The sequence below is a fragment of the Austrofundulus limnaeus genome, unplaced genomic scaffold (genome assembly GCF_001266775.1).
Source record: "Austrofundulus limnaeus strain Quisiro unplaced genomic scaffold, Austrofundulus_limnaeus-1.0 Scaffold26, whole genome shotgun sequence".
Taxonomy (NCBI): domain Eukaryota; kingdom Metazoa; phylum Chordata; class Actinopteri; order Cyprinodontiformes; family Rivulidae; genus Austrofundulus; species Austrofundulus limnaeus.
The window spans coordinates 1777059-1791275 of NW_013952428.1; the positions used below are offsets into that span (position 1 = coordinate 1777059).

General features: G+C 38.4%; 1 protein-coding gene across 4 annotated transcripts in view; it reads right to left on the reverse strand.

Annotated features, from left to right (window-relative positions):
• Positions 1-5402: 5402 nt before the first annotated feature.
• The window catches only part of LOC106515116 (ras-related protein Rap-1A), an 18315-nt gene continuing 9500 nt past the window's right edge, over positions 5403-14217 (reverse strand). For all 4 annotated transcript variants that reach the window (XM_014004755.1, XM_014004757.1, XM_014004754.1 and 1 more), the window contains exons 6-8: positions 10271-10414; positions 9859-9987; positions 5403-6489 (exon numbers count right to left, since the gene is read on the reverse strand). In XM_014004755.1, coding sequence (XP_013860209.1) covers positions 9898-9987; positions 10271-10414 — 234 coding nt within the window. In that variant the 3' untranslated portion in view covers positions 5403-6489; positions 9859-9897. The remainder of the gene's footprint in view (positions 6490-9858; positions 9988-10270; positions 10415-14217) is intronic.

A 14217-nucleotide genomic window follows, 5' to 3' on the forward strand; every position in this document is an offset into this window, starting at 1 on the left:
ATATTTATGTTTGTGGTTGTAATGTGACAAAATATGGAAAAGTTCAAGGGGTATGAATACTTTTGCAAACCACTGTATATCAAATAAATATGTGGTTTTAATCAGTTGCTTAAAAAGTATTCTAACCAATTATTTTTTAAATAAATTTATCTAAAAACTGAAGCTCTTTCTTGTGTAATCAAGGCACTTGATTTGCAAAAACAGCCTAAACTCGTAAAGCTGAATATTAAAACAGTGATGATCTTTTTATTGTATTTTATGAACAAGCCAGATCTCGTTTGATCTTGGAAGCTAAGCAGGGTTGGACCTGGTTAGTACTTGGAAGTCTCCCAAACAGGTGCTGTAAAAATCAATGGAGGTGTTGCACCCACATAGGAACATTAGCAATAGAAAACCTTTGACCACAATAGGTCATAGGTTGGCTTCTATAAAGGATGACAAAACAATTCTGCTTAATAGCTGTTTTCTTTTTTTCACCCACTGTAAAGAGCAGTAAATTATGTATTTTGATTAGCTGCTGGTAGTAGAATGGTTGCTGGTGGGCCAGATGGAAGTCACCCATCACTGGTTGCCCACCCCTGTTCTAGGTGAATCACTAAGAGCTCTTAGATTTAAACACCCTCCTACAAACAGCCTTCCTACACCTCAGGAGGATGACAGCAGGGATTATGTCACATTTGTTTGTGAAAATACTTCTTTTTTTCTAAAGATTAAGGAAAATGATCAAGGCAGCTCTGTTGGTGAGAGGAGCTGAAAAGAACAAGTGAGTCACACCATCTAATCTCCCCGCCGTCGTCACCAGTGGACTTGTAGCAACCTCCTCTGCTTGACGCACGTCCACATCATAAGAAGCTTAGATGATGAAGCTTTATTCTCTGTAAAAAAACAAAAATCTTGAAGGATTTTTTTCAGCTCATGACCTGCTTTTATTCCATTTGCAGAAAACACCACATCTGATGAAAGGATCCGTTTGAACAAAACTGGTGCTAACAGTGAAGAAGCAGGGCCGGCTCTGGCCAATTTGGCGCCCTAGGCAAGATTTCAGGTGGCACCCCTCATCTTTAATATTTTTTTATCTTTATAAACTAGGTTGTCCAATCTAAAGTTTACAATACAATTAATTTGAAATAGAAGTCTGCCTCATACCTTCCAACATTTGCTGACAGCAACACCTTTTCATGTTAAGCAGCTGGGAGGGTCCATGAGTATATTCCCTCCTAAATTTAGTACAAAATCTACTCAAAACCATGCATTTTCCAGCCATGCAAAGAGCATTGTACTAAATTATTTTGTTAATAAAATATAAAATCAGTGACTTTAATCAGAACTTTAACATAGATCTGTGTTTTTCAACCCTGGTCCTCAGGGCACACTGCCCTGCATGTTTTAGATGTGTCCCTGCTTCAACACAGCTGGTTTCAATTGGTAATTGATTAACAGGACTTTGTTGAACTGATCACAACTGAAACTTCTGTTATCCTTATTTTGTTTCTATTTACACACTGAGCACCAGAAGTTAGTATTAACTGCTTCATGGTACTTTTATCGTGAAACATACTCCACACCAGTGGTGTCCAAAGTCGGTCCTCAAGGGCCGGAGTCCTGCATGTTTTTTCAGCTGCCCTGGTTCAACACAGCTGAACCTAAGGAGTGCTTCCTCAGTATGCCATCAAGGGCCCCGTCCCAATACTCGCACTGCCACCCTCGTTCCACTCTTGTGCACTTCAAATGCGCGTTCACGTTGAAGGGTTTGAGTGCGTAGTGTGTCCTTTATTCTCCACATCCGCCCCGCCGATTTTGGGTACTATTTCCACCCTTACGCGAGGTCCGCATTTTGGCGGAGTGTGTTACCCACAATTCATGGCTGTATGACGTTTTGAATTAAAAGGCAGAAATCTGGCAATGTTCACTGAGCACCTTCCAGTTTAGTGGTGACAGTAATGCGCCTAAATTAAGTCTGCCAAACACCAATAAAACCAAAAGAATTTATAGAAGTTAGTTCTCATACTTTGATGTAAGCCTCTGTCGCTTCATTTGCCTTTTATCTCTTAAAAACGATAGCTTTTTGTAGTTGTACTATCCTTTTAGCAATACAAATGCCAAAATAAGTGACTGGTTTTGTCATGTCAGATGTCGCAATTACGATGCAGGGGCGCAAGTTGATGACGTAATCGGTACACACACATACACACACATTATATATACACATATATATACAGTATTAATACATACATACATATACATATACACTCCTGATCAAAATCTTAAGACCAGTCAAAAAAGTGCAAGAATTTGCATTTTGCACTATTGGATCTTAAGAAGGTTCTAAGTAGAGCTTCACAATGTTAAAAGAAGAAATCAGTGCAAGAGACAAGAACTTTTGAGCAGGGAATTTTCTGAAAACTGCATTTACACTCAAACATGATTTTTTTTTCAGCTGATCAAAAGTTTAAGACCATAGCTCAAAAAAACCTGAAAACCCCCCAAAACAGAAATCAAAGTGTCAAAAAAAGGACTCAGTAATGAGGAGCTCCACCATTCTTGTTGATGACTTCAAACAATCGTTTAGGCATGCTTGATGCCAGTGTTTCCAGGAGGCTAGTGGGAACGTTGCTCCAAGTGTTGAAGATGGCTTCACGAAGGGCATCCACTGTCTGGAACTGATGTCCATTTTTGTAAACTTCCCTTGCCATCCATCCCCAAATGTTCTCAGTTGGGTTTAGACCCAGGGAACATGCAGGATGGTCCAAAAGAGTGATGTTATTCTCTTGGAAGAACTCCTTTGTCAGGTCATTGTGAACTGCAGCATTGTCCTGTTGAAAAACCCAATCATTACCACACAGACGAGGGCCCTCAGTCATGAGGGATGCCCGCTGCAACATCTCCACATAGCCAGCTGCTGTTTGACGCCCCTGCACAACCTGAAGCTCCATTGTTCCATTGAAGGAAAACACACCCCAAATCATGATGGCGTCCCCACCACTGTGCCGTGTAGAAAACAYCTCAGGTGGGATCTCCTTGTCATGTCAGTAACGTTGGAAGCCATTAGGACCTTCAAGGTTAAATTTTTTCTCATCAGAGAAGACAACTTTCTTTCACCTTTCAATGTCCCATGTTTGGTGCACCCTTGCAAAGTCCAAACGGGCAATTTTGTGGCGTTGAGGAAGACGTGGCCTTTGAAGACGTTTTTTTGTTTCTGAAGCCCTTCTCTCACAGATGCCGTCTGATGGTTACTGGGCTGCAGTCAGCACCAGTAATGGCCTTAATTTGGGTAGAGGATTGTCCCGTGTCTTGACGGACAGCCAATCGGATCCTGCGGCTCAGAGCTGGTGAAATKTTTTTGGGTCTACCACTTGACTTTTTGTTCCATAACCCTCAGGATCATTTAAAAAATGCAAAATGACTGTCTTACTGCGTCCACCTTCAGCAGCGATGGCACGTTGTGAGAGGCCTTGCTTATGCAGCTCAACAATCCTACCACGTTCAAAGTCAGTGAGCTTTTTTACTTTTGCCATCAGGAGGTCTTGACAGTGTAAAGACTTGACCGAAAATGACATGGAATCCAGATTTTTGCACAGCTTTTGGCTTTTAAAGATTATGGTCTTATACTTTTGATCAGCTGAAAAAAATCATGTTTGAGTGTAAATGCAGTTTTCAGAAAATTCCCTGCTCAAAAGTTCTTGTCTCTTGCACTGATTTCTTCTTTAAACTTTGTGAAGCTCTACTTAGAACCTTCTTAAGATCCAATAATGTAAAATGCAAATTCTTGCACTTTTTTGACTGGTCTTAAAAGATTTTGATCAGGAGTGAGTGAACATACATACATACATACACACACACACACACACACACACACACACACACAGTATATTACCCCCATAGATGGACAGCGCCCTTACCATTTGCTGTCCCTTTGCCACAAGCCACCAGCCCTGTAAATAAGTGATCGTGTTTGGTTTTTGTTTGCTAAAGGATGAGCTTGTGTCACTTAAAATAACTCAGCATTGTCTAAAAACATTCATTTTCCTTATAACTATATTTGTCACAGGAAACAAACACTTGTTTTACACTTTAACTAATAGAACATGAGCATTTAAAAAGCAGACATCCTTCAGAGTCTTGAAATACATCTTTCATCACACTGAAAAGAGCTCAAATCATTCCATTAAATCCTGACAAGAATCTGAAGTAGAAATGGTCTTTGCAGAAAACATTTTAGTGACTACAGTACTTTTCTCTGTTCATTAATGAATGTTTGCATGGGGGAAAGAAACATGAGCTCCACAAATAAAGAAACCATCTGTCTTGCTATCAGCACACAGCTAAAAAGCACAGCATTGATGATGTATGAAGTGGCATTATTGCAGATGTGAGCCTCGCTGTGAAGGCAACATTAATGCTAAATGATTTGTTGTGGAGCAGCAGGTTTTAATGCCGTCTGTACCGTTTCAGGGAAAACTCGTTAAGCCTGCTGATACTTTGATGTATAAGAAAATAAATGGGACAAAAGATGAACTTGTTTTAAATAGTTCATCACAGAAAAACAGAAAAATGTGAATATTTGAAACCAGTTTGTCAGTTTTCTTATGCTGGCAGTTGCTATCAAACCTTTAGATTTTACTCTTATAAATAAGGCATCAAAATCATTAAAGTTGTGACTCTTAAGTTTTATTAACTACAACCTCAGGTTGTTACTGCAGAGAAACAGACTTAAAAGTGATGACTCAGCATCACCTGAACCTCACATGCTTTTCCCCTTTAGTGTTGTTGACCCTTGTTTTTCAGTGTCATTATTCAAAATAAACACAGGACAACAAAAGCTCGTTTGTACTACTTACTGAGAATGTTTGCAGGCGAAGACTGGAGTCCTAACACGAAGTTTGTTCTAGTCTCTAACTACTCTTGCCTAAACTTTAAAACCTCTGCATCTCCTAATTACAAAATCAAGGTTAGTTTAATTTGTAAAAAGGTTTGTAGCTTGATGATGCCTCTCTCTTTCAGATTCTTTTTTTAAAAAAAAGGACAAAAATCACATTTTTCATGCAAGTCAGTCAGATTGAAAGGTCAGCCCCTAAAACCTTAGCGCATAAAGTGCAAAACATCAATTATCTCTTCATCTTTTTAGCTCAGTTTGAAGATAAATGTTCTGGTTTAAAAGGTGCACTATTTTAATTCTGACTAACTGTCTCCAATGAGCCACTTTAGGTAAGTTACTGCCACAACCCAGGTTTCTCTATATGCCAGGTCCCAGAGGTACAACCATAAAATTTACGAGCAAATACCGACACCTCGTGGTCAACATGGGTAACAACCGCTGATCAATATTTTTTTTTTTTTCTTTTTTTTTACAAACCTTTAAAAAAACACTTCAATCTCACTTTTCTCCAATAAAACAAATCCACTTTGAATAAAACTTTAATTCACAAAAATACATGGACCATTTTAAAGAAAATGTACTAAAATGTACTTGAATGATTCATAAAAGCCAGAACATAGACAGAAAAACACAAGAAGCATTAGAGTTGGTTTAGTATAATATATTTCAGCTTCAAGAGACATAGAAATCAATTTTTTTCCCCATACTTCTTTTATAAAAGACACATTTTTCTGAAGCATTATTATGCAAAAAAATGGCATTAGAATATATTATGGGAGCTATGAAATCCCAGTGACAGAGTATAAAATTAAGTCACATCAGAGAGAGATATCTGCAGAAGAGAAGTCCATGAACAACAGGGCAAACAAAGAAATAATATATAATAAAAATAATACATAATATGGACCTTGATCTATCATCACTGACATGACAGGCATGGAGAATAGATGTATGGCTATAAGAAAATTCTCACTTCCACTGGGTTTCACTTGAAAACATCTACACGTAATAGCTGATGCACTTTTCATGCTTGTTGTTTTGAAGAATATTTATAATGATACAACTAAAGAGGTCAACTTTCATGTCTTTCAAATACAATATTGATATTGAAAAAGATGAAAAATATTGAACCCAAGTTCTAACTTTTCCTTCCTTCCTAAACGTTATTTTCATTTTTGTTAAACAGTGAAAAAAAAAATAAAATAGAAATTAAAAAAATGAAAATAAAAAGGGCTGCTCACTGGCCATGTAGGCGACTCATGGACACTTATTTTTCTTTAAACTTCCCGAGGCTTTGCTGCATTTTTTTTAACATCAGTTTGTGGCGTTTGTTTGTTGATGCAGAAGTGGACACTGTCCGTTCAGGTTTCACACCGATATTGAAACACAGAGGAAGGTCCTCAGAGGCGAGAGAGAAAGAGTCTCCTCTCTCTCGTACTGTCTTTCTTTCTTTCTTTCTTTCTTTCTTTCTCTTTGCTCTCTGTTGTAGGTCATCCTCGGCTTGAGAGGAGCAGTCAGCTGATTCACCGTTTATGGCTGATGGAGGAGGGGGGCGGGGCTGTTGGAATGCTGGCACGTTCCAATCAGGGCAACAGTTCTTCATTACAGCATTTCTGAAAGACACCATTTATCGTCAATGTGCAACGAAGCTCCTGCAAGTTGGTGCCCTCTAGTGGCTGTTGAGTGAATTTACATGTATTTACACACATTAAAATGTAAAAACATTTTTTGCTTCTGTCCATCTCAGATTGACCTCCAGCAGATGATCTGAATGCCAACAGATTTTTACAAGTTCTGCCTTTTAAATAAGGCCAGTAAATATTTGACCTGGTCTTTCTGTTAGTAAAATATCTCATGAACCACTAAACTGATTTTTTTTCCAGGAAATTTTTATTGCATTCAAGACCGTCACTACAGCCAAGTGACATTGAAAAACACAAGAAAACCAATAATTTTAGTTTTAACAGGTACTAAATTCAAATTTGATGTTGTAACAGCACAGAGACATTCACAAGAACATCTTATAAACAGTATATTGTTATTTTTAAGGTTTTAACAAAACATGGCATTGCCATTTTGGAGGAGCATTCGAAAAAACTCTGGCAAGAAAGGTGGAGGGTCTTTCATTTTACTACAAATTCACAATTTAGCAGCATTACTAAATGTTGCTAAATGCAAACATTGATAAGCATGCATCCATTTCTTTCCTGCATCTGAAAAGGCTGCTGCAATCAACAAATGTTTATCAGTGACTAATAACCGTTACCCTGCTGTCTTGCCAGAGAGGGAGATGTAAAGCCAGGAATGTGTGGCAGAACTAAGATAACCGTTTCATTTTCTTAGAGGTACTTTCAGTTCTAAAGAAAGCCATGAGTGACATTTACAATATGAATTCTGCCCAGCTGCCAAAAGGTCCAATCCAGAGATCCCACCTACTGATACTGAGACACTCAAATCATAAAAATGGCATTTCAGGGTCAATGTTGAGCTTCTGAAGGGGGAAAAAATGGTTCAGGAGCAGCAAAGTGAAAGTCTGTCTGACTGTGGCAGTCACGCGCACAAGTTCCCACTATGAAGCTCAATTTCTGCTTAGCACAGCAAGTGTGAGCTGCTCTAAGACCTGTAATTATAATATTCTGTGCGGTCTGACAGAGCCGCTGGTGGCTAGTTCAAACAGCTTTAGCTTTAAACCAATAATAAAATAAAGTCAAATATGATCAAACAGTCTGAAATTTGATGCAGTAGTAGAGAAAAACTCTTAAATCATGTAAGAGGTCCATTCGGGATTTATATGAAATAAAACTAATCAAAGCCCTGATAGTAAATATAATAAGTCACTATAATTTTATTCAGGATATTGGTTTTCTAAATAAATATTCCAGTGAACCCAGTGATGGTAAAAACAAAGGTTAGCCTGGCAGTGAGGATAAAGGTTTTCTGTGTTTTGTCTGTGGCTGGCACCATCACCCCTCCGTCTCTTCCAGTCTGAGCTGCTGTGTTGTGAACAGTGAACCTAAAATCCTGTTAGTGCTGGGTCAACGGACTGACCAGTGTGTGAACTAAGTTGAGTATAGGAGGTGGATGCAGACGGAGGCCCCACGCTGACATACAGTGGAGCTAAAACTGACCAACACCGACGGTTAAATATGGAGAAGCGCCAGAGTTTTGCCTCGGGACATTTCTGCTTCATTGAAAGCCGTTTTATACTGTAACTCCTTAATTCTCCCTTTTCCTAAAACACATCCTCCCTGACCAAACAGACTGCTGTTGAAGCGAGGAGGCTTGGTTGAGTGGTCAGTAATCACAGCACCAAAACAGAGGAGGAATTTAGTTCTGATATTACAAAGAGAGACTCTCAGATCCAATCACCAGCTAAGAATGACCTTTTCTGGACGTCTCTCACTGAACACAGTTCAGTTTGAATCAATTTTAGCGCCTCAAGGCAACGTTATTCAGGATAGCAGTGATAAAAAGGTAACAGTCTCTTGCTTTTTAAAAGAGCTCAAATGACAAAAGCCAACTTCTGTCAGGAATGTTGAACTCTCCATGCTTCGCTACCTCCTGTGTTTGGAAACAGTGAGTGAGGCCCAACAGTAATTTCCATATGAGAGAGAGAGGCGCACCATCAAATCTCAAGATTTTGTCAACAGATTCAAACTTCAAGCCGTCATTTGAAGGAAACTTTCCACATCAGGGGAGACTTAATAACTTTGACTTTTGATGAGGCGACTGTGAATGTGAACTTTAACACGCAGAACCTCTGGAGTTAAAATTAGCAGGAAGAAATCTGACGGGAGCATGAATATTTCTGATATCTCTGCAGAATTTTCCCACAGTTGTCCCAAACTCTTAAATCCAAATGCAAATATTTTTTATTGTCCATTCTCAGACCACACAGCTGATACTTATTAATATTTCTGTAAGTAGAGCTAATGCACACTGTTTCTGGTTAAAAATGATGCAGAAGTTATGAAAATAGATTGATTACTGAAGCGAAAACAACCTGTCTCAAAAATGAAATGTAAGTAAGCAGACTGATTTAGCAATTTCAGAGTTCCTCTTTGAGTAGCATCTGGTCAGAAAAATTAAAAACTGCTCTAAAAAAACATTTTAAAAAGACTGATTTTTCTGGCTAATTACATGATGACTGATCAGGATTTCCTCAGACTTTTCCAGCATTTGCAATTTGCCGAGGTCTGAAATTTTAACCTATTTTCAATCTTAAAAACACAAAAGAAGTGTTAATGAAAGCATTTTGCATTTTTAAGTGTGACTCAGGGATGTTTTGAAAATTACTGAGACAGCAGATGTTGATAAATGCATAAAGTGACAAATCTCACACACTGAACTGAAAAGGTGGGGATGATTCTGTGTGACAAGGAAGTTCGTCAATAATTTACTTCTGCTACAAAATACAATAAAACCTCTGTATTTTAAAGTAATTATGTCTGAAAAATGCTACATAAATGTTTCATACATGGGTCTAATTATATTAAAATTAGAGACAGGCTAGAGTTTTTTCCTTTATGTTAAAATGCTGGTACTAAGTTCATTAAGTTAATTATGTTATTAATGAATATCTGCAGGCTGTTTGTGCCTTCAGAAATCTTCTCTCTTAAGTAGGGCCAGATGTTATAAGACTTTTATCTTCTTTCTGCTCCTTTTCATTTGACATTTTTTCTCTCTTTGTATTTTATTGTTATTTTTGTGTATTCCTGTGATTCAAATGAATAAGTTTATTTAAAAAAAACATATTTTACCCTCAGCTGCCTAAGTTTGTACACTTAGTTTGGCCAGGAGGAGCAAATATTTTACCGCCAATTAGCGAGTGCTAATAACCCAAAACCAATTAACAGACTGAATCACGAGTACCCACAAATTCTGTGCACATCATCATGTGATGTCACAGATAAAAACAAACAGATTATTCAACTTGATGATGAATATCCCAGCAGCACGTGTTGGTTTGTGGAGACACTTACCTGGCTCAGAGCTGCTGCAGGGGCTTGGAGGGGAGATCTTTAAAGCAGCACACAGTTAGATTTCTTTTTTGCCTTCTTCTTTTCCACTGGTGTTTTCCTATTTATCTGTCTGACCAGGTCATAGAAGATCTAAGGGAGAAAAAATGAAGTGAACAAAATCAGATCTCTTCGTAAACCCTGTGATAAACACAAGGCTTCAAACCTCATTAAATAACTCACATATGCTTCAAAGAGGAGAGGTTGTTGCACATTTTGAATTAAATGTCATATTAATAAGTAAAAATACAGTTAACATTGGCTTTGATTTTTTTTTTTTTTTTTTTTTTTGCTAGATGCAACCAGACTTCTGTTCAATAAACATATAACATGTCTTCTGTTTGACCACAGGTTCTTTGTTTCTGTGTGTACTCACATCAAGGACATTGATCTTTGATTTAGCAGAGGACTCTAAAAAGGCACAGTTGTTCCACTGTCGGGCCAAATTCTGACCCTGCTCCTTCCCCACCACACGCTCGTCTTCCAAGTCGCACTTGTTCCCTACCAGGATCATCGGCACCTGAGAGACAAATGAAAATCATGTTCGAATCCTTATTTACCAAAGGCTGTTCCGGTTGCTTTAAACACAGTAGGACCCATGTTTACCTTTGCCCTGTTTACTTAACATTTGCCTTTTTCATAACGTTCTGTTGACTCAAATGTTTGGCTCCGAGTTCAAGTTCAGCACAAGCAAATAAATATTCTGCAAAAAATTCTAATCTGAAAATCTTTAAGCCCCATCTCTAAGCCAAAATTTAAAAAAAAAAAAATCTATAAACTGAGGAAGGATATGCTGGTGCACACTGGAGGTGCTGTGGTTTAACCTCACAACCACAATTGGTAACGCTTACTGGAAGACAGACTCTTAACATGTTTACCATAAATTAGTGATGTTAATGTTTATCTTGTGGAAAGTCTTTTAGACACTAGCTACAAAAACAGTCGTGGATCACTACACTCAATATATTGCTTGATCAGAAATGATGCAAATCCACGTACGTCATGAATAAGACTGGACTTTTCCATCTTTATTATTTTATTATAGAAGGTTTTTTAAGGTTGAACACAAATTCATCACAGTTCTCTTTATAATCATAATAGTCACACAGCCTTTCTCAATAACGTTGTCTGATTTCATCTTCCAAACTGAAACTTTTGCAGAAATTGGAACAGATGTTTAAATATTTCTTAAAATCAATGTCATAGCAAAAGTACATATGTTGTACTTCTTAGTTTTTGTTTTATACATGGAACTGTTACCAAACATTGTCTCCTTCCTAAAATAATGACCTACTGGTAAGTATTTTTTTCCAAGAAACAAACAAAAAAAAAAAAAGATTCCCGCCGACACACATGAAAAAAAATTGCTTAGGCCATTATTTTAGAAAGGTGACAACATGTTGCATCATGTTCGACTAATTTTAGCTGAAATGAAAAACATTTTAAATTTTGAAAAGTCAATGCTGAAATTAGCGCAACTTCAAGCATTTCTCAACAGTTTTTTTTTCTTTTTTTGCTTATTCATAAATATTTTCTGCACTGCGTTGACAACGGTTGTGGAGTTTCCCAGAACACACGATACTTCTCAGCTCATTCAAATATTTTAGCATGGTCAAAATCATGCAGCTTTTGGAGGAAAACGGAACATGTGCCGCAGTCGACAGAACAGTACGGGTGTCGGGATGCGTCTCATCCTGCCTGATGTTTCCTGACCAGCTATCTAGGGAGAATGCTAGTCCAGAGGAAGTCATGGCAGCCCCGCCCAGAAGGGATAACATCGCTTTCCTTCCTGAACGTTTTCAAACACTTCAGCTGGGTGCCATATCCCAGCTGCTTTCTGGAATTGTATGAGAACGTAAGACTATCCGTATGCGCTTTTGTCATGCATGTTGTGTATTTTCCACAATAAACTAGGTTTGTTAAACTATCAACTGTAAAATTAAGTTAGCAAAACAAGGTCCAAGAATTCAGGGTGAGACTTCAGCTTTTTTTTCCCCCGCAGAGTTAACAGGATATTTCTGTTTCTTGTACAGCTTAGCAACAAACAATCAGTGTGGAAAGTTTTGCATTCAACATACAAGCCACCAATAAAATATCAGCTGAGGAAATCTATTTGTGGTGGGTAAGAACAGTCAAACTTTGCTTAGGAAATCCTGCCTTCTGGTCCAGAAATAGCCAGCAGACATGTCTTGTGGACTGGATATTTATGACCAATATTTCTAATATGTTCAAATTTGTTCTCACGTCAGAGCTTTTCCCATCCACAAGCCAACCTTTATGTTGTTCTTTGGGTACTGTGGCCACGTACTAAGCAATAATTTGGGAAAAAATAATGAATAACTATTAATTTTTCTTATCCTGCTCCTGTTTTACTTTCAGTTAGGCAGGCGACAGGAAACTCTGTGATGTTTAGATTAACCCCAGAGAGGCTGCTGCTTGACGTTTGATATCTAAACAAGGCCTCACGCTGGACTGAGAAGGGACATTTCTCCCAGGGGTCCTGGGAGAAACAGCGGTATGCCCTCCTAATACAAACTTTGAGCCAAGCCAGGTTTTAAAAAAATGGCAAAATGGGTGGAAGGATGGAGGTATGCAGAAAAGAAAAAAATGTTTAGTGTCAGCAGAACAGAAGGCAGCATTAGCCAACGTGAAAAATCCACACAGCCCACAGAGAATCTGTTCAGAGGCTGTTAACGAGCCACAGAATGCCCTGTCCAACACACAATGGCATGCTAAAGATTGGTCTGCAGAGACGACAGAACAGGAGAGCATAAAATAGTATAAATCAATAGAAACAGTCGAGCTAAACGGAGCACTGAGTCACAAGCATTGACTTAGTGCTAGGCAAGTCACACTAGCAGAAATTGAGACGGCACGAAAAAGTCATGAGACCTCTTACATAAGTATTACGTAAGGAAGTACAAAAGTCAATTTTTATATATACTGATGACTTCTCACTTTATTCTTCACATTTACTGAATGTCCTATAGGGAGATGAAAACTGACCTCAACTGTATTCAATGTACAGTTGTTAAAAAGTCTTAATTGAGCTTGGCTTTCAGTGCGTCTGTACATTTTGCCAGCTTTGAACTCAACTGTGCGTGGCAGAACTGAAAATAAGAACAGCTGCTGCAGCATATACTCTGCTTTAGCTCTTCAACAGTTTGAAAGTGATCTAAAAAAAATCCAAAAAAAAAAAAATTGGGGTGATTAACATAAAATATGCCTAGCATTTCCTTTGGTCGTGCATTCCTGCACGAGGCAAAGAAAGATAAACAGATGTCACAGCTATTATAGGTAAAAGCTTAAATCTCCTCCAAGCTGATGGCTGACAGAGCAGCCGTTACAGCTAGTCAAGCAAAACTCGAATTTGAGGTATATTCTTTTGGGGAAACACATTTTCAGGAGAAAAGGAACATGAACTGCTTTCTTGCGTGTTAGGGAGCCACTGATCCTGCAATCCATCTGTTAGCCTGAGGCTAACCTCAGTTTTTTAACCACAGAGACGCTTAATGAAGCACCACAGCCTTGCAGTCCAATGTGCTTTTGATGAGCTGGGGCTTTCTTTGCACATCATCCCTGACAGTCCAATCACCCAAACCCAGTGCCAAACCACAGTAAGGCCACAAGGAAGGCCAAAGAGAATGGGGTCGGACCGTAAGGGGCAATAAAAAGGAAAGTCAAATCTACAAAAATAAAAATAAAAAATAAAAATCAACAAATGATGGCATAGATACTGAGAAAGGAGAGCAAGGAGGACAATAGAGGTCCAGACAGAAGTACAAAGTAGAGCCTGCAGGGGGTTTATCTAGATGGCTGAGGGGAACAGCAACAGAGGGGGAAGGAAAGAGTAAGAGTTATGGTATCATTCACTCCCACAGATCACCAAAAAAGGGCATCTCAGATCCTGCTGACACATTTATCTGCTCCACCAGAAAGAGGATGGAGGACTTACTCACTGCCCAACCTCAACATTTACCAGAGACACAGAAAGATGGAAACGTGCTGCTGACGAAAAGAAAATTAGAAAAATAATAAGGTGACACACCCTCTTTTCCTTTTATATTTTCACTGTTTCACATCCGAACCAACTTTGAGAGGGGAAAAAATACATGGCAGTACCAAGGAGGGACTTAACATCTCTTTGTAAAACAAAATATATGATTTTTACTGCTCTCTTAGAGAAGTAACAATGTTTTGTCATTTTGCACACTTTTGAAAAATTCAAACCATAAAGTAAAAAAGTCAAGTTATACCCGAGCACAGTTTTTTTTTTTTTTTTTTTTTGCTTTGATATTTAACCCATGCTGCATAATGTGATGG